We start from the raw sequence: 22,531 nt of genomic DNA, 5'->3' as shown, positions 1-22,531 counted from the left end.
TAAACCTTACAGCTGGTTTTAATAACAGAATTTGTTTCTCAAATGAGAAAGAGCTATCGAGAAACACTCCTAAATCTTTAGTTCTGAACTTTTCCAGTGGGCCAAGGTCAACATTATTAGATAATGCTAATTCTTTTCCCTTACATTATAACAATGTGAGGAGTTAATGCTAAGTATACTGCCATTAGCGGCTAATTCTAATTAGGGGTGAATAATTATTAGTAGCTAATGCTAATATCGTTTTCTCTTCCCTTTTAACAATGTGAACAGCTAGTGCTAGGTAGGCTGATGCTAGCAGCTAATGCTAATTTGACGTGAATTAGCATTATATTAGTGAGGAGTTAATGCTAAGTAGGCTGCCATTAGCTGCTAATGCTAATTTTAGATGAAAAAGCATTAGCAGCTAATGCTCATATTGTTTTCCTTTGCTTTGTAAGAATGACAGCAGCTAGTGATACGAAGTCTACCATTATTAACTATTGTTAATTTGATGTAAATTAGCATTATCCGATAATGGTAACCCTTTTCCCCTGCATTATAACGATGTCAGGAGTTAATGCTAACTAGGCTGCCATTAGGGGCTAACTCTAATTAGGTGAATAATTATTAGCAGCTAATGCTATTATTGTTTTCCCTTTTAACAATGTGAGCAGCTAATGCTAATTTGATGTGAATTAGCATTATATTAGTGAGCAGTTAATGCTAAGTAGGCTGCCATTATTAACTAATGCTACTTTGACGTGAATTAGCATTATGTGCTAATACTAATACTGTTTTCCCTTTTTAACAATGTGAGCAGCTAATTCTAAGTACGCTCTTGTAAATAGGTGATTCTAATTTAGTGTGAATTAGCATTATTCAATAATGCTAACACTGTTTTCTCTTACTTATTAAAAATGATAGTAGCTAATACTAATACTCTTTTCCGTTGGGTAACAACGGTGTGAGGAGTTAATGCTAAGTAGGCTGCTTTTAGAGGCTTATTCTAATTAGGGCTGAATAACTATTAGTAGCTAATGCTAATATTGTTTTCTCTTTCCTTATAACAATATGAGCAGCTAATGCTAATTTGATATGAATTAGCATTATATTAGTGAGGAGTTAATGCTAAGTAGGCTACCATTAGCAGCTAAAGATAATTTGAGGTGAATAAGCATTAGTAGCTTATGCTAATACCCTTTTCTCTTGTTTTATAATGATGTGAGACGTTAATGCTAAATAGGCTTCCATGAGTGACTCCTTTCCCTTGCATTATAAAGATGTGAAGAGTTTATGCTAAGTAAGCTGCCATTAGCAGCTAATGCTAATACTGTTTTCCCTTTCTTTATACAACTTGAGCAGTTATTGCTAAGTAGGCCACTTTTCTCTGCTAAAGATTTCTGTGACCATGATAGAAACTCTGATAAGCTAATGCTGCTAAGCTAATGCTGTTTATGGGCCCTGTTAGAATCAATATTTCATTCTCATTCTGTTGTTTGAGAACAATAACAGAAAAATGTGCACTTCAGAACAAATTTATTGTGAATTCAGCTGTGAATGTACAGTTTGTCATTATTTAAGCTTCCATTTCCAAATGTTAGCTGACACTTTATTAGGTACACTGGCATCTATATCAGGTACACCTGTGACCTAAATGTTCCTGCAAACAGACTCCTTGGAGACCCCTACATAAATATCCATGAACTATCCAGCTAGACTAGTGTGTCTGTCCCTGAAAATATTCCTGCATGTGTGATTGTTCATGTGTCATCTGCAGGAAACAAACAGGAAGTGAGTGAAAGACACAGGAAATGTTTCCAGCTCTTCCTCCTCTATCAGATTTTCTCTCCATACCTGAGAGTGTCCAGTCTCCAGCCTGGATCCTTCAGTCCAGCCGACAGCAGCTTCATTCCTGAGGGACCTGGATGATTGTAGCTCAGGTCCAGCTCTCTCAGATGGGAGGGGTTGGAGCTCAGAGCGGAGGCCAGAGAAGTACAGCCTTCCTCTGTGATCAGACAGCCTGACAGACTGCAGACACACAAAACAACAATCTATCTGTCAACAGTTGTTTTCTCTTTGTCACAATAACATCTATCCATTTACATCCATTCAATGTAACTTTATTTATAAGTGACAATACCCAACAGACAACAACAGTCATCTGAAGCTGTTTAACAGTGTAAGGTAACAGCCTCCAATATTAGAGAGAAAGCCCCAAACATCAGACAATCGACTGTGAGCAGCACTTGGTGATGGTGGGAAGAAGAACTCCCTTTGACACAAAGATCCTCCCAGTGAAAACAGGCTCCAGGAGGAGCATCTACCATGACTGGTTGCAGGGTGAGGGGAAAGAGAAGAGATGAGCTCAGAGAGACAAGAACTAAACAGAGAGACAAAAGTTAAGGACATGCAGTAGTGACATATAAAAGCATCAGGAGTGAAAAGAGGGGAGAAGAAAGCAGAGCATCCTGGGAAGTCCACCAACAGCCTGAGCCTATAGCAGCATAACTAAGGGATGGTTCAGGGTCACCTGATCCAGCTCGAACTATAAGTTTTATCAAAAAGGAAAGTTTGAAGCTGATCTTCAAAGTAGAGAGGGTGTCTGTCTCCTGAACTCAAACTGGGATCTGCTGCCACACCCAGTCCAACATAGCCAGGCTTTCTTTGCTGCTTTGACAAAACCTCAAATCCCAGTCAGAGATGATGAGCATCATCACAGTGATGATCATTTCTCTGTAACCCAGGCTTTCTGCTTCAGGATCTGTGCACGCTCACAGAACAAGGAGACCTTTAAACATCATTTCACTAACTGGATGGACTGAGCTCAGCCTACAGATGAACTGGTGCCAGAGATCATAAAGAACATCAAACAGTCAAATTCAACACTTTAATGGAAATATGAGATTAATGCTGCAGACAATCATGAAGCTGCTGAATTCATGAACATCAAGAATGCAGCGAGTGGTAAAATAAAGATTTGACCTCAGTGTGCTCAGTGTTCCTGTCTATTCCTAACATATTCCTAACATGATAGCTGCACTTTAGAGCTCTAAAACTGGAACTGACACATGTTTAAACTCCACATGTTACTCAGTACATCCAGTTCTGACACTCGCCCACAGTCCAACAAAGGAAACATGGAGATCACATCAGTTTGTCATCAAAGTCTAATTATTAGGGCAACTTAACCTGTTATTATCTCGTTAACTCATTAACTGATTAACGTCAGCAATTATTTTAATCACAGTTTTTAAAATCATGATTATTGTGAAAGTGCTCACTGGCTCTGAATATAACAGCCATGGGTCACAGGAGGGATGTTGATCAGTGCTGGCTTGAAATGGGCGTCATTATGCGTCTCAGCCAATGGGAGCATTGAGGGTGGGCCTAATACTACTGCAGCGCTCACATGACCCAGGACAGAAAGAAAGGGGCGGGGACAGAAACATGGAGACAGGTACAGATCTTTGACATGTTCATTTTAAACTGTTCCAGGAGGCAGTGTTGATACAACTAAAGTTATCTGTTGTTGAAGAAGTCGGTCTGAGGAACGTTCTTAGGATCAACAAATGACGGCATGTATGAGCCTCAAGACACAGCATCACAAGAAGAACACATGAGCTGTAGAAAAAGGAGAGACTACGAAAGCCACGGCGTTACAACATGAACATGCTTGATCAGAGTGTGATTGTGAACAGGAGGAAGACTCAGCTGAGAACAGTGTGGTGGACACAGAGCAGAGCCCACCATCAGTACAGAGGCCTGTCCATTAGAGTGCTGCTCCAACATGCAGCACATGTACTTGGCCACAGCTGCAACATCTGTACCTGTGAAAGCTTCTTCTCTGTTGCTGCTCATATTGTGCAGAAGAAGAGAGTTTCTTTATCATCAGAAAATGTCAATGAGCTTGTGAGTCTTAGCAGCTGGCTCGGTGCAGAGGAGGAAGAACATGTCAGTCAGAGGAAGATAAATGCAGTTCATGTTGTCAACTCAACCTGGACTGTTGAAAGAGTTTTTCTTTGTCTGGTTTCTGACTGAGATTCTCCAAAGGAAATCCAGCACAAACACACACTTCACACACTCAAAGTCCTGCACAGTAAATGAGCTGATGAGCGTTTGTGCTGCTGCCTGATAACAGAACAATAGTTCTGCTGCTTCCTGTTCTGGAAACACACATTTATAAATGTTCACTTGCTGTTGATCAAAGGTATGTTGGTGGCTCTGGACGCTGAGGGAACTTTGTAAAAAACTAGATCAAATGTTAACGTCCTGGCAGAGGCAAAGAACTTTGATTTGATATTTGATTAGATTCATGTTTCAGCTCAGACTGACAGAAATATTTGAACTGCTGCTGTGTTAAAGGGAACACTGCTGTTAGAAAGCACCTGATCTGTTTCTGCACACTGAATGTTGCACTTCTCATACTGCAGTACTATTACAATAAGTACACAATGCACTACTTTTGAACTCATGATTGAATGTTGCTGTAACAAAGCCATTAATGTTATTCAAAGTGTTCATGGTTTCCCAGCACAACAAATGATTGCACAAGTGTGACTGATCCACTTTCTAATGTGTGTGTAGCCCACACTGTGTGTCACTGTGTCACAGGTGAGTCTGTGTGTCCAGGTTCTATGAGGACAACAGGATATAGTGACTGAGTCCAGCAGCTTAAAGTCTGACTCCATCCTCCATTTAAATAACTCACAGCAACAACTGAATAGCTTTGCCTTTGTGTAGCTGACACTTCATTTTAATGTCCTTCTATTCTGGTTCATCTGGTCTCAGTTTCTATAAGCACACAGGTTTCATCAGGACTCTATGACCTCAGTAATCTTTGCTGGGCCTTAATGCTCTGAACAAAGCTGCACATCACAAGACTAAATAGAAATGAATCAGTCTTTCATTCTCACTGCTGTTTGACTTCAGCTCTCAATGTCCCACCATAACCCATGGAAAGAATTACTGTCCATCCAGGCTGCTGAACATGGAGCTGAAGAAGGTGGAGTATTGTGAGGGCTGATGGAGATGATGATGAGGAATCCAGGAGCAGTGGGTGGATGGCAGCATCATCATGAAGGCTCAGTGTGAGAACACATCATCATCCACAAAGGAAACCAGTCTGAGTGTCTGACGCTCTTGTTAGAAAGACGCAGTCCCAGCAGTTAGCTTGTCTGCTAGTTAGCTGAGAGCTAGCTCACTTGTACATTGAATACCAAACTGTGTAAACCAGGGGTGTCAAACATATGGCCCGTGGGCCAAATCCAGCCCATGAGATAATTTCATATGTCAAATATTGATGAATTTTCAGGCTTGCTGATAATCAATGTGAGCACGGCTGAGATTTTATTCTGATGAGCAAACCATGTGGCCAAACACTTTCAGAGACAGACTGGGATCATACCATTATGTGAAAGAGGACATGTCCCATAGACAGCAAGGGTAGTGGTAGAGACCAGTACACAGAGAAATGGGAGCTGTATTGAAATGCAAGCGTGTCAGGAAAGAGTGAAAAGGCAAAATGAGCAGCATCTGGCTGCATTTCAGTGATATTGGAGACCACAAAGCTGAGTGCAACATTTATACAGGAGATATACAGGAGACGCTGAGAGCAGAACTGATAAAATTAGGAGCTGGCTAAAGTGAGACCCATTTTTATTTCCACCCATTTTCCACTGTGGAGGACAAAAGGTTTCAAACTGGTCCAGGTCTTAAACCTCACCTGTTCTTCCTAATAGCAGTAAATGGATAAAAATAAGGCTTTTATGAAAACACTGAATACAAATTGCTGCCTTTAAAAAGACTAAATGTACAGTTCAGTATTGAACACTACATAAAATAAACTATATATAAAGTGTGTCTGAATGGCAGAGATGCAGAAATATGTGCATGTAGCACAGAGCCACGGCTCAGTGTCTGAATGAGTCTCACAGACCTGAATGTGCTGTTGAAGCCATTTATAATTATAACGTAATTCTTTACTCGTTTGATCTGCTCCTTACCACAAGCCACCAGACGTAGAAGGTTTTGGACTTTTAACTATATTTTCTGAAGTTTTACAACTTTTCTTACTGTTAAAAACCTCGTTATGGCCATTCATGCTGTACAAAGTAATTAGACATGTGTGGTATCTACAGAAACGTCAGGATCTCAGCCAAAAGTTCACAAAACCATCTCAACAACCACCAAACAGCTGAAACAGCAGGTGAACAGATCACACAAAAAAGATGTAAACACAAATCCCTCTGATCATCTGTTTTTTAAACATGAAGCGTAGTTTTGGACGTTCATTTACTGCTGGTTCAGTGAATTTTGGTTGGACAGTGATGAAACCTGCAGCCTCAGAATCTGTGAGAAGTCTGCTTTCAGCACGCAACAGCATTGTTGTGTTGTGTGCTGTGGATCCACCTCTGCAAACTCATCACTGTTTCACCATCATGTTTCTACTGAGACAATAACAAAGGAAGCAGTTCCCAGGAACTACTTCCTGTCTTGTTAACATAAGAGTACGTTGCCCTTCAAAGCACCTCCACTTCTCCTCTTATTAGAGGACTGCCTTATTATTAATCTGCTAATTCTGTCAGTTGATGAAAGAAAAATGCTTGATCTCACCTGAGAGTTTCCAGTGTACAGTGTGGACTCTTCAGTCCTTCAGACAGAAGCTTCACGCCTGAATCCTTCAGGTTACTGTTACTCAGGTCCAGCTGTCTCAGATTAGAGGTCTGAGAGCTGAGACCTGAGGCCAGAGCTTCACAGCTTCTCTCCGACAGGTCACAGTGACTCAGTCTGAAAAATAACAGATAAACAATTACAAAAATAAAACACTTATGTCGAAGTGTAATGAGATACTATTATATTTAGCAATATTTCATCTTGTTTTGTCAGGAAACTGAGCACTGATGCAGAGCAACATGTGGAGAGAATCAGAGGAGAAGAAGTGAAGAGAGAACAGCAGTAAAACAACACTGAATTGTTCAGTGTGCTTTTGATATCAACAAAATGTGTCAAACTTCTTTATTTTGTATTTGTTTTAGTAGAATTGATGATTATCACTTAGATAACAACCACAGGCCAGGTCTAAATTGCACTTTGGTGACAGTTACACCCAGAAATATTTCAGAAACGTGGACAATTTGTGCTCCATTGTATTCAGTATTGAACAAACTGAGTACCGATGACCACTTAATATTTTTGATATTTTATTTGAGTTGTTCCACCTGATCTGTGTTAACTAGAATAAACATTTAAAAGCTAAAGCTATGATCACATATGTACTTACAGAGCTTTGTTGGAGGCTTTGACCACTGGCAGCAGCCTCAGAAGAGCCTTTTTAAAGGCTCATGTTCTCACTTAGATCATTTATTTCTACTTACATTTCATTCTGGGAAAAATGGGGATTACTTTGAAAACAGGAACTATTTTCCCCAAAAATCAGCCCTGGATTAGTAAATCACTCCAACATGTTCTCAGGCAGAAGAAGCTGTCTTGTTATGAGGGAGAGAAGAAAAGCAGCTAAAATCAGGTGTAAAAGTAAAGCAGAGGATGAGCTGAATAAAGGACACTCAAGGCTGGCTTGGAAAGGAATGAAGTCCATGTTGGGGATGCAGAACAAGGAGCAAAGATGAATGTGATGCTGAATCAGCAGAAGACTTGGACTCATATAATTCCAGCTTTGATATCATTGATTTCAATGAAGAGCTTTGTGATTGTAGCAAAGGGCTGGTAGCTCTGAGAGTCCCACTGATGAGGTGTTTGTGAAGATTCGCAGTCATCTAAAGATCTTAGAAAAAAAGGCATCTGGACTTCTTTAAGTTTTTTGAAGACGTTTCGCCTTTCACCTCTCATCCAAGAAGCTTCTTTATTTCTAGGGTCAAATGGTGGAGAGTCCCAGATTAGCCTGTGTACAAACAGACTTCAGCCATATGAGAGTGAGTGTGAGTGAATGAGAGCACACACAGGACACTCTGATCTCTGAATGTGTGTGACGCAGTGAAAAAGAGGATTGTACTGGATATACTGTGACTGACAAACAGAGTTTAAAGAGAAAGGTGTTTGGATTAAAATGGATTATGCTAAAGTGAACGTGCTAATGAAATCTGAACTGACTGAAATGTGAAGTGAAGATAATTCAGATGTAAAAGAGAGAGAAACTGATAATAAGGTGGGGCTGGAGATCAGTGAAGGGCATGTAAACACCGGATTGGCTGAGTAGATATCAGATCGACAGTTTCACAGTTTTCCCTGTGGATTATAACTTTAAGAAGATGTGACATTCATCAAGGAATCCTGCTCTCCGGATTATTTCCATGAACACTGAGCTGGAACACATCTACAGTGCTGGAAGTGCCCGTCTCACCACCAACCTCTCTGTGCACATTCACTTTTCAAACTTTTGTGAGACACTAAAGGTGTAAATCTGAGTATTAATCTATGTTAGTGCAAACACCTCTAATAGGTTGGTTTAGTCTTTCCAAGTCATATCTTCCCTTAGATCTGCGGTCCAGGCTCCTAAAATCATCCTAGTTTAACAAGCACTACAATCTAGAGGAGAGCTGCACGAACAGGTGTGACTGATGAGATCTGACCTGCAAGGATACTCATGTTTATGTATCAGGACAAGCAGGGAAGACCTGGACATCAACTCTGTCAGGCTGCCTGAGTCCTCTCACCCACATCAGCTCAGAACTCTGCATTATCTACTGAGTCAGACTCAGAGGATCAGGGATCAGAAGTTCTACAAAGAGTAGAACCAGACTTCCTGTATAGAGGTGTGTGGGCCTACTGATCCACAGTGTCAGCACAACTTTCACATCATATTCATCTCAGCACTAGTAAAACATGTGACTGACCTCAGAGTTTCAAATCGACATCGTGGATTCTCCAGAAGAACACACAGCTGCTTCACTCCTGAATCCTGCAAGTTGTTGCAGTCTACACTCAGGTCCAGCACTCTGGGATACGAGGGGTTGGACTTCAGCGCTGCTGCCAGATAATCACAGCTGATCTCTGACAAACCACAGTCCTTCAATCTGAATAAAAAATGAAAGATGTAAGTTTATTAGACAAAGTGTGAGCTTGAAATCATTCAGTGTTTCATCATCTGTTCAGAGCTGAAGAAGGTTCAGAATGTAGAAGTTTAGAAAATGGAAACTCCAAACAGCTGAAGCCAACAGGAAGCAGCTTCAAACAAACACAACAAGAGAAAAAACTCTGAATGTTTCACATTAAAGTCGTACATTTCTCATAAAAACAGGACAAAGACTTGAAAAAGTCGTGTTTTTCCTTCCAGGAACCACAAGGCTTCACTTTTAAAGGTGAAGTGTGAAAGAAATGGACATATTTGAAGTCCAACACCTTTTTCCAGTCACATTATTAAAGCAGACAAACTACAAGCTCATTTTCATTCCAACAAGTCATCTTGTCATCTGACCTGGACTAACAACACTGGTCTCTATGTGCAGCTGGCTGTGAGACCAGTGCTCAGGGAGCGTCTACAAAGTGCAACACTGAAAGAACATCACACACTCATTTGCTTCCAGCACTTTCACACAAACATCTACTGTCATTATTGTCACCAAACTCTGTGGATCCTTTATTGCAAATTCAAATGGGATCAAATAGTCAGACAGAAGAGGGTTATGAGGAAATATGATGAAATGTTGTGTATTAGCAGCAAGTTATTGAATCATTTTCCTCAGAAACCAAACAAAATGATTGACAAACATGTTTTTACAAACTCAGTGTTGGACTTGGATCAGCAGGATAAGCTGATGTTTAAAGGCATTTGAGTCTCGCTGTATGAGAGTCCAGTTATTACTCAATATTTATGGATGATGTTCTTTCAGTGTTGCACTTTGTAGATGCTCCCTGAGCCTCACAGCCAGCTGCACATGGACCAGCTGACATTACCCAGCATTAGAGGCGGCTGTAAAAAAATGGATTTTCCTATTTAAATGGTTTTAATTTGAATAAAGCGATGTTGATTCATTCAATCCTGAATCGATTTTTCATATAAATGTATTTTGCCAGAATCTCAGGTTAAAGCTCCCAAAAGTATTTCAACAACAAGCAAACAGATAAAACAGTAAATGAGAGCAGCTAAACACACAAAGATGGAAAGTTTGCTGACGACACTGTCGTGGTGGGCCTGATCTCTGATAACAACGAGACGGCCTACCTGAAGGAGATTAGGAATCTGGAGAACTGGTGCCAGAGGAACAACCTCCTTCTAAACGTCAGTAAGACAAAGGAGCTGATAGTGGACTTCAGCACTAAGCAGGAGAGGAACTACCAGACCCCCGTCATCAACGAGTGCCCAGTGGAGAGAGTGGACAGCTTCAAATACCTCGGAGTTCACATCACGCAGGACCTGTCATGGTCCTGTCACATCAACTCCGTGGTGAAAAAGGCCCGTCAGCGTCTCTACCACCTCAGACGCTTGAGAGACTTCCAACTGCCCTCCAAGGTGCTCAGGAACTTTTACTCGTGCACCATAGAGAGCATCCTGACGGGAAACATCTTAACCTGGTTCGGGAACAGCACCATGCAGGACAGACGAGCTCTACAGAGGGTTGTGCGGTCAGCTGAGCGCACCATCCGCTCCGAGCTCCCTGACCTGCACTCAATCTACAGCAGGCGGTGCTGGACCAAGGCCAGGAAGATGGTGAAGGACCTCAGCCATCCCAACAACAGACTGTTCTCTCTGCTGAGGTCAGGAAAGCGATTCCGCTCCCTGAAGACCAACACAGAGAGACTGAGGAGGAGCTTCTTCCCGCAGGCGATACGGTCTCTCAATCACACCACCACACAGTACTGACCCACACATACAGTTCTTACACACACACTGGACTTTCTGGACATTGTTTTCACTTCATCACTTAAATCACTGCTGCTGTTATTGTGTATATATTTATTTATACTTCTTGTGTATTTTGTTCATACATTCTTATATAGTTCTATATTGTGTATTTTGTTGTACAGTTATTTCATTTTTAACCTTAACTTATATTTTATTCCTTCCTAGTTAAATTTACCCTTTTTAATTTTTCATATTTATTTCCTATCTTATTCATAGCCTTTTCCTTTTTTGTTCTCTTTAGGTCACGAGCAGTTGTCCAAGCATTTCACTACATATCGTACTGTGTATGACTGTGTACGTAACAAATAAAAATTTGAATTGAATTTGAAACACAGAGCGTGGATCGTTCACTCGACGGCACGTACACGGACACGCCGTCGGGGCTGAAAGTGGACAGCTCACAGATCCTGAAGCTGCAGGTTTCATCTGTCTCCAACCAAAACTGACTGAACCAGCAGCAGAAGAAGATCCAAACTCTGCTTTACGTTTGATGAACATCGTCATGAATTCTCTCTGACTTTGACGTTTACTTCCTGCACAGCTCTCTCTCTCTCAGTGTACTTCAAGAACAGTTTACCTTCAAAAATCTGTTTCCTGCATTATTCACTGCTTATTACGCACCAGTCTGCTGTTGTGTCCACTGCTGTCGGCCTCCGAAAACAAAGCCTCATTTCTGCTGTTCAATACTGAAGAAATTTAAACCTTTTAAAATGATGACAGATTACAAACTCTCAGCTGTGTCTGTAATCAAACCTCTGTAACTTTGCTTCACTTCAGCAGCATCAGGTCATGTTCACATGTTGATTCATGGTTTGCTTCAGTTTTTGATTGACTGCAGAATATTTTGAAGGTTATCTGCTATAAAAAGCCAGAAGAGGAAAATCTGCTTCATGTGTTTCTGTTTGATCCTCAGTGACTTTGACACAAAGGCCTCTGCTGTGATGATCACACCTCTGATCAAGTCTCACAGTGTCAGCTTTGTTTTTATACATATGGATATGTGCTGATAAATGATCAGAATTATAATATTTCCCACTGTCTGCTGTGTGCCGTGACCTTTGACCTGCTAAAGACAGTCAGCTGTGGATTATTCATTGTTGTGTCTGATACTTAGAACTGTGAGGAAGAAGCTACACATCCTATTCATCTCAGCACAACTAAAACATGCTGACTGACCTCAGAGTTTCAAGTCCACATCCTGGACTCTCCAGGAAACCACACAGATGCTTCACTCCTGGATCCTGCAGGTTGTTATTGTTACTCAGGTCCAGCTCTCTCAGATGGGAGGGGTTGGACTTCAGTGCTGCTGCCAGATAATCACAGCTGATCTTTGACAAACCACAGCCCCACAATCTGTATAAAGAATGAAAGATGTAAGTTTATTAGACAAAGTGCTTGAAATCATTCAGTGTTTCATCATCTGTTCAGAGCTGAAGAAGGTTCAGAATGTAGAAGTTTAGAAAATGGAAACTCCAAACAGCTGAAGCCAACAGGAAGCAGCTTCAAACAAACAAGAGAAAAAAATGAATTTTTCACATTGAAGTCGTACATTTATCATAAAGTTGTCAAGTTTTGCCGTGTGAAATAAAAAAAACTGAACAGGAATCCTCAGAGTTGAACCCTCTGCACAGAGGTTCAGGTTCCTCTTCAGGTCCCAAAGTGCAGAACAACAAGGTTTCAAACAGCTTCGTTCCAGCAGCATCAGCCACAGAAATGCAGAGATAATTCTTTGGATCTCTTGGTTGTGTTGTATGATGCTGTGTTTGCATATCTGGTGTCTGTGTTGCTTTGTGAGGACGGATCATTTACTGCAGCTCCAGATAAACAGAGCTGGACCTGAACCTGGTAGCTTCACTTAGAAGACACTTGTGACGGGAACGTCAGGTCAAAAAAGTGCCCCTCCGACAGCCAAACCCATCTGTTCTCTGATTGGATAGTTACATTTGTGATTGACATGACATTGACCAATCAGATGAAAGGAAGAAAAATAGGGTCAAAATTCGTACTTGTAACTTGCAGGGTTTTTTTTTGGCTAAGTCCACACACAAATTTTTTTTTTTTTTTTTTTTTTTTTTTTTTTTTTTTTTTTACACACACACAAATCTTTTTTACACACACAAATTTTTTTCACGCACACACAAATTCTTTTTACACATACAAATCCTGATTTACAAGTACAAAATATTTATGACCACATTTTGAGCCCATACAAATGTTCTGCAGACGAGTCCATGCGCTCACAACAAAGCTCAGTGTGGACGACGCTGTGCGCGCTCCAATGCTGATTGGTTAGAAAGTGGGCGGGAACAGGGAAGAGAGCGACAGCAGTGTTCAGCACAAACACGAAGGATCAAAGAAGAAGAACATGACAAGCTCAGATGGAGGCTGCAGTGGACACTTTTCATTGTTTTAACATTCGCTTTCACATCAGCTTCACCAACAACAGCACAAGCAGAGCAGCCCACTGACTGCGTGGCCGTGACGGCGCCCCCTGGTGACTGTAAACCACTACAACATGTAGACGGCCGTCTGCTGCTCATTTCTTTGCCACCATCACAGGAGCTCTTTATCATGTTCTACACTCTCATTGGTTCTTTGTGTGCTTGTTTTTTACAACAGTAGTCATTGTGATTGTTCAAAGAAGACAGTCAGCTGTGACTAAATGTAGCTCCTACAGCAGTGATTGGAATAACTACTGAAGCTAATCCAGTATCAAAGCTCAGGAATCAGCAGCTCCCACCTCGTTTTCTTTGAACAACTATTTTTAGCTGCTGTGTTTTTGTGTTTCTGCGGACCTCAGACATCCTGCTGCTCTGGAGAACGGAAGCTCTAAAGGCTTCAGCCTTTATCTCCAAGAAACAAAGCTGATCATGGAGACCCAGCAGGTCAGCTGATCTGTGGACAGCACCAGCATCTTTAAGTAAGTCTGAGAGGTGAGCAGTCTTTGGAGGCCTTTACTGTCTGATAGTCTCAGAGCAGGATTTGGATCATTATTTGGCTTTTCTTCTATTATTATGTTTAGTTTCTGCTTCACAGATATTCTCTGAGATGTTCTCTGAAATGTTTCCCACTGTTGGACAAACTTTCACAGTTTCTTCATAAAGGAGATCTCCTGTGCAGTCCATCTGTGATAATATGTTAAACACTGAATTATGATTCATATCTGAATGTACTGACTGTTAATTATTGATGAGAACATAATCAGTAAATATAAATATGTTTGAGTTTGGCTTTGATGAATCAGAATAAAAGTAATAAAATAATGATTTTAGAGACAGGCCTAACTCAGGCCAGCTGACAGCCTGTGTACAAACAGACTTCAGCCATATGAGAGTGAGTGTGAGTGAATGAGAGCACACACAGGACACTCTGATCTCTGAATGTGTGTGACGCAGTGAAAAAGAGGATTGTACTGGATATACTGTGACTGACAAACAGAGTTTAAAGAGAAAGGTGTTTGGATTAAAATGGATTATGCTAAAGTGAACGTGCTAATGAAATCTGAACTGACTGAAATGTGAAGTGAAGGTAATTCAGATGTAAAAGAGAGAGAAACTGATAATAAGGTGGGGCTGGAGATCAGTGAAGGGCATGTAAACACCTGATTGGTTGACTAGATATCAGATCGACAGTTTCACAGTTTTCCCTGTGGATTATAACTTTAAGAAGATGTGACATTCATCAAGGAATCCTGCTCTCCAGATTATTTCCATGAACACTGAGCTGGATCACATCTACAGTGCTGGAAGTGCCCGTCTCACCACCAACCTCTCTGTGCACATTCACTTTTCAACCCTTTGTGAGACACTAAAGGTGTAAATCTGAGTATTAATCTATGTTAGTGCGAACACCTCTAATAGGTTGGTTTAGTCTTTCCAAGTCATATCTTCCCTTAGATCTGCGGTCCAGGCTCCTAAAATCATCCTAGTTTTACAAACACTACAATCTAGAGGAGAGCTGCACGAACAGGTGTGACTGATGAGATCTGACCTGCAAGGATACTCATGTTTATGTATATCAGGACAAGCAGGGAAGACCTGGACATGAACTCTGTCAGGCTGCCTGAGTCCTCTCACCCACACCAGCTCATCAACTCTAAACAGGAACGAGCAGCTCATTTCAAAATAAAAGGTTGGAATTGTAAAGAAAACAAACAGAGCTCATAAACTGAAACTGATTTCATTTTTTCAGCTGGAACATTTTAGTTGTTCCTTTTTCAATACATACATACATACATACATAATTATATTTACAGTAAGTCTTATCATTCCCCTTTTCCCTGCCAGTCACCGCCAATGTTCCCTCTAATGTTTCATGTGTCTGAGCGAACACACAAACTCCCTGAGCGTCCCTTGGACCTCTGTGAGCAACAGCAGACGTGTGCACTGTGGTCACACCAGCATCTTATCCATCCAAGTTACATGGTTTATTAAAGTAATCAAATTACGGCATTTACATTTATGTTAGACTACTTTTAATTAACTGCTTTAGCCCACTTACAATGAAAATTAAAAACAACCTTGTTCATGACCTGTAGCATGTTAACACTATTGGAAGTAAAAATAACTTGAACTCCAATTTTGAAAACACAACTTTATTTTTTCTATTCTTATAAAGCTCTGACTTGTATTATGAGTCTGTGGTCTGGGAGAGAGTCTGTAACTCTGTCTGCAAAATACAGGATATAATGACCAATGTTGGGCAATTAATTATATAGTTACTTCTTCAAAAAAGTTACTGAGTTTTGCAAACAACAAAGTTTGTTGCAATAAATACTGAATACTATCGTTGTTATAAAAAACGATAGTATTCAGGAAGAAAACCAAACATTGCAGATATTTTATCATAACTCTGGTTTTACGTGGCCGATCAACACAACTTAAAAACTTGTATAAAGTCCACACTTTGTCCGTCAACATGCAGCTACCAACCCAAATGGTGAGGTGGTGGTTAGTTCTTACTGTTGTTTATGATCCCCTACATTATCCTACATTCAAATATATTCTCCAGCTACAATAGTGTTTGTGTTCCTAAAAGGATTTCATGAATGTGTTATTGTTCATGTCACATCTGTATGAAACAAAGAGGAAGTGAGGTTTATCCTTCATGATCACAAACTGTTCCTGCATGTAAACCTGAGATCTGTGTGGAGCAGCTGACCTGTACGATGTGCTCAACACAAACATTATTTACCATCAGTTACTGTGTGACTGAACCACGTGGGTGTATGAAACATCGCTTTCAGTGTTAATAGCACATGGCAACATTCAGATGTGAATCTATACAGTAACACTTTGATTTGTTACAGTGAGGAGACTGTTGAAGGAACGATGAGGGGAAACTGTAACAGCAGCAACAGAAACCAGGAGACAAAGCTGAGGTCTGGGTTCCTCTATGCTACACACAGCCTCCTGCTCCTGGACTTTAGTAAACACATAAATGTCTCCAAGTACACTTACTTTAGAAACTCTATTAAACTCATTACAAGTTTACTTCAGCTTTAAATTACTCACAACATCAGCACACATGAGTAAACAAAGTAACTCACAGCTACTGTTCAAGTTTAGTCATCTTTAATACAAATATACCTCATTATTATGAATCTCACAGCTACCTGCTCATTGAACTGAACAATAATTCTGTTTGACCATTAAAACAAAATATGTGACTGTAAAAAAATCTTCAGACAGTAATTAAGAATCTCCTAAGCAATCCAAAGATAAAGAAAAGTTCACCTGCCAATTCTATAAAGCTTGGTTGTTTGTACAATAATATCATTTAATGATATGTTTGGATCCTGACCTGAGAGTTTCCAGTGTACAATGTGGACTCTGCAGTGCAGCAGACAGAAGCTTCACCCCTGAATCCCGCAGGTCATTGTTACTCAGGTCCAGCTCTTTCAGACTAGAGGATTGGGAGTTGAGAACTGAGGACAGAGCACCACAGCTTCTCTCTGAGAGGTTACAGCCACTCAGTCTGGAAGAAAACAAACAAACAATTAAATCAGTCAAATGAAACATTTTTAATGCCAGCATGCAATACAATTATTGGTTAACTAAATAGCTTCATTAAAACACAACTCTTCTTCTATAGCAGCACTTACTCCTTGTAAGCTCCACCTGCTCCACCATCTGAGTCAGAAGACATGAAAACAAACTGTAAATCTAGTAGAAACATGATTGGAAATCTTCTCAGATCCATTTGTACATTTAGAGCCTGATCCTGAAATATAGCAGCACGGACATTCACAGCAGCAAAGGGTTCTTGCTGATCTGAGCTGGCTTGGCCCTGGCTTATTGAAGATTAAAGAAAGCAGAATCAGCTGTTCAAACCCCCACAAGGCTGCCCGCTGTGACTGAAACAATGGGACGGGTCGTGAGTTCTCAAAATGGGCTCATTGAACGCAGCACGGATAAGATCTTGAAGAAGCTCATGGCGGTCGTGAGTTCTCAGACTTTGCTCTTTGAGCACAAAACCGATAACCTCTCGGAGAAGCTCGTGGCTCTCCAACGGGAGATTGAGAGACGAGTGACGGACTGTTAGATCAGCTGTGAAATTGACATGCAGTTGTTCGCACCAAAGAAAGCCACCATCATTTCATGCGGCTAACATACCGGCGCCAGCTGTGGTCTCAAGGCTGGAGCTGAACATAACAAATCTCACCCTGATAACAGACGGTGTTTAGACTGTTCCTTCCCATCCTAAGCATGCTTATCCCCTCCCGGTGCAGACGGTGGGTCGAGGGGACCAGCGCAAATGCTGCAGGCCCGGGTGCGCTGTCTACACCGGCTGTCTCTCACCTTTTACCCATCCCTGTTGCTTGTCATGTGCTTCTATGGCGTATTAAGAGTTTTCATGTGTTCTGCGCTAAGGTCATTTTTTTTGTCTGTTCTCAAACTGATCTCCCTGTTGGAGCTCAGTTTGGGAGGAGTTCTTTTTTCTCCTCATCTTTCCTGATGTTGTGCATTTTCTGCTGTTTGGTTCCGGGTCGCTGCTCTAGCAGCTGACCGGCCAGCTACCTAGCCTGACCCGTCTCCCCAATGTGATGTTTGTGTATTGTATGTACGGTTGGCAAGGTCAGTATCCTAATTGCCCCTTGAAAATAAATACAGTGTTCTGAATCTGAATCTGAAAAGATTACAGAAGACGACTCTGTTCAGTAAATATTACGCTCATGCTGTCAAGAAATACCAAAGGTAGGTAAAACTCTGGTTGTTGCAGCCATCCAGTATGACATGCTTTGTACTGTTCTGCTGAAGTTTGTGACACCTGGTTGATGAGTTGTGAAGGATGATGAAACAAACACTTCACTCAATGTTTGTCTTCTAAACTGGATGTAATTTGGGCAGCCGATAGTTTTTATTAATCTATCCCAGCTGCAAATAGGAACACAACAAATAAATAACTTTACCCACTTGGATCCTTATCATTCAAGATTGTGAAAAGATTCTCTACTCAGAGAATACTGGTGATGTTAGATGAGAGAGATGGAAGATGATGAAGGGGAAGAGTTTTCACAACTTGAGGCCTTTTGTCTTCACTGTATAGGACAAAGAAGACAGGAAGGGAGGGAGAAGTGAGGAGAATAACACACAGGAAATGGTCATGGGCAGACTCAAACCAGGCCCTGGAGTCACGACTCTAACCTTCAGTGCATGGGTCACCTGCTCAGCCAGGTAAGCTACAGCAGTCAGCAGTGTGTGAGTTAATTTGAAGACAATGATGACTATAAGTCAGGTAAAAAAAAAAAAAATACTATCATCAACCAACAAGGGGAAAACAGTGAGCTTGAATGACCAAGCTTTGACCAAGGGTGGCTCACTCCTCGGTCTTCTTGCCCAAGGAGTGAACCACCCTGCATGGCCATCAATGTGGTGCAACCAAGGCCATCATACAGTACAGGCCATCCAAGCTGATTTTAACTTTTCCTCCCAGATACCACCTTAGAAATCATCTAGATTAGGATATGTTGGCTGTTCTAGATCCAATCACAACAAACAGAGAGCTGTTGTGTGTCCAAGGTGAACAGGAAGAATATATACATGCATAAAGTCAATAAAGTTAGAAGGTTTGCTTTAGACTGTGCTGCAGTTTATCATCAAAGACAAACAGGCACCATGCTGCCAACAAATGGCATCAAGTCTGACTTGAGGTTTTTTTGTTCTTTTTTTTAAATCAAGATTAAATTTTATAGCAACCACAGCAGAGATGACCAGGGAAGGTGTGCTTGAGGGGATATAGCTACAACAGCTGGTTTCAGACTGAAGATGAACTGAGGTGCTGCACCCAAGTCTGCAGGTTCAGGGAGGGACAAACATCTGCTGCAACCAGATTGGAGTGAGAGGAGAGAGCAGGCCAACAACAACAAAGAAACAACAAACACACTGTGGAAGACCGAAGCAGAGTTTAGTTTAAAGTGGAACTAAGGATGTTTCTCTGGCTGCCAGGATTCACTGAGTAATTCAAATGCTTTCTTTAATGCAGGACCCACCATGCATGTAAACGCAAGTGTTTCACCAACATTTGTGACTAAAATAGACCTGCAGTAGAAATGTATCTAGGAGCATGCATGTGAATATAAAGTATCACAACATCAGGCACATGCAGCCTAAGTGTTTAAACAAACACTGATAACATAACAGCAGCAGTGATGATCAGAGTTTATGGTGAATCCAGTGTCTCGAGTTCTGGAGGCATCAAAGAGGTTACAGTTGTATTGGAGAAATCCCAAAACTTTAGGATACAATTTCATACAGAGACAGAAAGCCTGGTGAAATAAATTACTGACACAGTTGGATGTTAAAAGTAAAGACATGAGTACAAATGTACTCACAGAGCTTTGTTGGAGGCTTTGACCACTGGCAGCAGCCTCAGAAGAGCCTCCTCTGAAGCAGAGTATTTCTTCAGGTCAAACACATCCAGATCTTCTTCTGATGACAGTAAGATGAAGACCAGAGCTGACCACTGAGCAGGAGACAGTTTATCTGTGGAGAGACTTCCTGATCTCAGGGACTGTTGGATCTCCTCCACTAGAGAACAATCATTCAGTTCATTCAGACAGTGGATCAGATTGATGCTTTTCTCTGCAGACAGATTCTCACTGAGCTTCTCCTTGATGTACTGGACTGTTTCCTGATTGGTCTGTGAGCCACTTCCTGTCTGTGTCAGCAGACCTCGTAGGAGAGTCTGATTGGCCTGCAGTGAAAGACCCAGGAGGAAGCGGAGGAACAAGTCCAGGTGTCCATTTGGACTCTGTAAGGCCTTGTTCACAGCACTCTGGTGGAGAGATTGAAGTTTTAGTTTGTTAAATAGTTTAGACCATGTAGAGGTTGTTTGTTGTTGTTCCAGCAGATTGAGTCCAGAGTTGATGAAGGTCAGATGGACATGAAGAGCAGCCAGAAACTCCTGAACACTCAGATGGATGAAGCAGAACACCTTGTCCTGGTACAGTCCTCTCTCCTCTTTAAAGATCTGTGTGAACACTCCTGAGTACACTGAGGCTGCTCTGATATCGATGCCACACTCTGTCAGGTCTGATTCATAGAAGATCAGGTTTCCTTTCTGCAGCTGATCAAAAGCCAGTTTTCCCAGAGACTCCATCATCTTCCTGCTCTCTGGACTCCAGTGTGGATCTGTCTCAGCTCCTCCATCATACTTGACCTTCTTCACTTTGGCCTGAACCACCAGGAAGTGGATGTACATCTCAGTCAGGGTCTTGGGCAGCTGTCCTCCCTCTCTGGTTTCCAGCACATCCTCCAGAACTGTAGCAGTGATCCAGCAGAAGACTGGGATGTGACACATGATGTGGAGGCTTCGTGATGTCTTGATGTGGGAGATGATCCTGCTGGCCTGCTCCTCATCTCTGAATCTCTTCCTGAAGTACTCTTCCTTCTGTGGGTCAGTGAACCCTCTGACCTCTGTCACCATGCCGACACAGTTAGGAGGGATCTGATTGGCTGCTGCAGGTCGTGTGGTTATCCAGAGGTGAGCAGAGGGAAGCAGTTTCCCCCTGATGAGGTTTATCAGCAGCACATCCACTGAGGTGGACTTTCTAGGGTCAGTTAGGATTGTAGTTTTGTGGAAGTCCAGAGGAAGTCGACACTCATCCAGACCATCAAAGATGAACACAACCTGGAAGTCTTCAAAGCTGCAGATTCCTGCTTCTTTGGTTTCAGTAAAGAAGTGATGAACAAGTCCCACCAAGCTGAACTTTTCCTCTTTCAGCACATTCAGCTCTCTGAAAGTGAATGGAAATATGAACTGGATGTCCTGGTTGGCTTTGTCTTCAGCCCAGTCCAGGCTGTATTTCTGTGTTAAGACTGTTTTCCCAATGCCAGCCACTCCCTTTGTCAGCACTGTTCTGATTGGTTCGTCTCTTCCAGGTGAGGCTTTAAAGATGTCTTCTTGTCTGATGGTTGTTTCTGGTCTGTCTGGTTTCCTGGATGCTGTTTCAATCTGTCTGACCTCATGTTCATCATTGACCTCTGCAGTCCCTCCCTCTGTGATGTAGAGCTCTGTGTAGATCTGATTCAGGAGGGTTGGGTTTCCTGCTTTAGCGATGCCCTCAAACACACACTGGAACTTCTTCTTCAGGGTGGATTTAAGGTTACGATGACAAACTGCAGCTTGAAGTTCTGAATGAGAAGAAAAATAAACACTCAATTCCAAAAAGAACTAATCTTTAAAACATGTTGCTCCATCTTCCATCTCTGGAAAATGTTCATTTATCCAGCAGCTTAAATCTTTAGATAAATCCTCTTACTGCTCTGCAGACGGTCAGCCAGCTCCTCCTGCTTCATTCTCCTCAGGAAGTCCACTGTGATCTTCACAAACGCCTCTCTGCTGCTGCTCCTCTGACTCTCTAAGCATTCTGGGTAATCTGGACTCAGAACCTTCTGGATCTTCTTCAGCTCATTCTTCACAAAAGTGATGATGTTGTCCTCCAGCAGCTGGAACAGAATATTTATGAATGAGCCAATCAGACTGAAATCATGGAGCCAAACATCAGATCCATGTTGGACACACTGACGATCCACTGGTCTACAAAGAGCAGCATGGAGATGACTGTGAACAGAACAGATGTAACAGTAGTTGTTGTACATGTACAGACCATAAATATGGAGTCCAGCTGTGTTTGATGCTGCTGGGCAGACTGACCACTGGGAACCTCTGAGCTCTGCTGGTCCACTCTGTGGAGGAACCATGAAGGATTAGATCAACACAGGATAAAGATCCAGGAGTTTCTGCTCAAATAACTCATCTGAATCAAGTCTGTCAAGTTTTAAACTCTCAGATTGTGAACATATCAGTAATTTTCAGTCTGTTTTCATGGACGTCCTTTCAGTGGTGATGTCAGGGATGATTTTGAAGAAGCTCATCAAACTGAACCATCAGCAGATCACTGCTCCAAAACCAGAACATGATCCGAGTCTCCCTCCACCACCAGAACACCAGCTTTACTAACGTGGTAGATCAGTGTAGTACAGATCAATAACTGATGAGTCATTTGATCAAAATCACTGAGTGCTTCACGTCTGACCCTCTGATGCTTCTGTAGACATTTTGCATATTTAATGAATGTCTGACAGTTTTACATTCATTCTATGAACACAGTGGAAATGTTGTGTTATAGTCTCCATGTTGTTTCCAGCATCATAAATTCTTAAGTTCAGAAAATTAGATTCTTTCTTCACA

General features: G+C 41.6%; 2 protein-coding genes across 2 annotated transcripts in view; both read right to left on the bottom strand.

The window, feature by feature from the left end:
* Nucleotides 1–1,498: 1,498 nt before the first annotated feature.
* Nucleotides 1,499–22,531, bottom strand: part of LOC145422849 (NACHT, LRR and PYD domains-containing protein 3-like) — a 126,642-nt gene continuing 105,609 nt past the window's right edge. The window contains exons 5-8 of the mRNA XM_080294710.1: nucleotides 12,014–12,190; nucleotides 8,829–9,008; nucleotides 6,592–6,765; nucleotides 1,499–2,007 (exon numbers count right to left, since the gene is read on the bottom strand). Coding sequence (XP_080150836.1) covers nucleotides 1,815–2,007; nucleotides 6,592–6,765; nucleotides 8,829–9,008; nucleotides 12,014–12,190 — 724 coding nt within the window. The 3' untranslated portion in view covers nucleotides 1,499–1,814. The remainder of the gene's footprint in view (nucleotides 2,008–6,591; nucleotides 6,766–8,828; nucleotides 9,009–12,013; nucleotides 12,191–22,531) is intronic.
* LOC145426139 (protein NLRC3-like) lies at nucleotides 16,394–22,398 on the bottom strand. The gene is made up of 3 exons (XM_080299665.1): nucleotides 22,377–22,398; nucleotides 19,671–21,471; nucleotides 16,394–16,813 (listed from the first exon to the last, which is right to left on the bottom strand). Exons 1-3 carry the CDS (start codon nucleotides 22,396–22,398, stop codon nucleotides 16,612–16,614), a joined length of 2,025 nt encoding a protein of 674 aa, XP_080155791.1. The 3' UTR covers nucleotides 16,394–16,611.

This window comes from Astatotilapia calliptera, chromosome 3 (assembly GCF_964374335.1).
Source record: "Astatotilapia calliptera chromosome 3, fAstCal68.1, whole genome shotgun sequence".
Lineage (NCBI taxonomy): Eukaryota > Metazoa > Chordata > Actinopteri > Cichliformes > Cichlidae > Astatotilapia > Astatotilapia calliptera.
The sequence above is the reverse complement of the archived record's forward strand: the minus strand, read 5'-3'. Positions and strand labels throughout refer to the sequence as shown.

Bases quoted from the DNA above. Each gene is read 5' to 3' on its own strand.
- LOC145426139 (XM_080299665.1), bottom strand. From the start codon at position 22,398: ATGTCTACAGAAGCATCAGAGG. The intron at 21,472-22,376 runs GTCAGACGTGAA...CTTCTCATTCAG, and splicing joins GTCTACAGAAGCATCAGAGG to AACTTCAAGCTGCAGTTTGT. The intron at 16,814-19,670 runs GTGAGTACATTT...GTTTTCTTCCAG, and splicing joins AAAGCCTCCAACAAAGCTCT to ACTGAGTGGCTGTAACCTCT.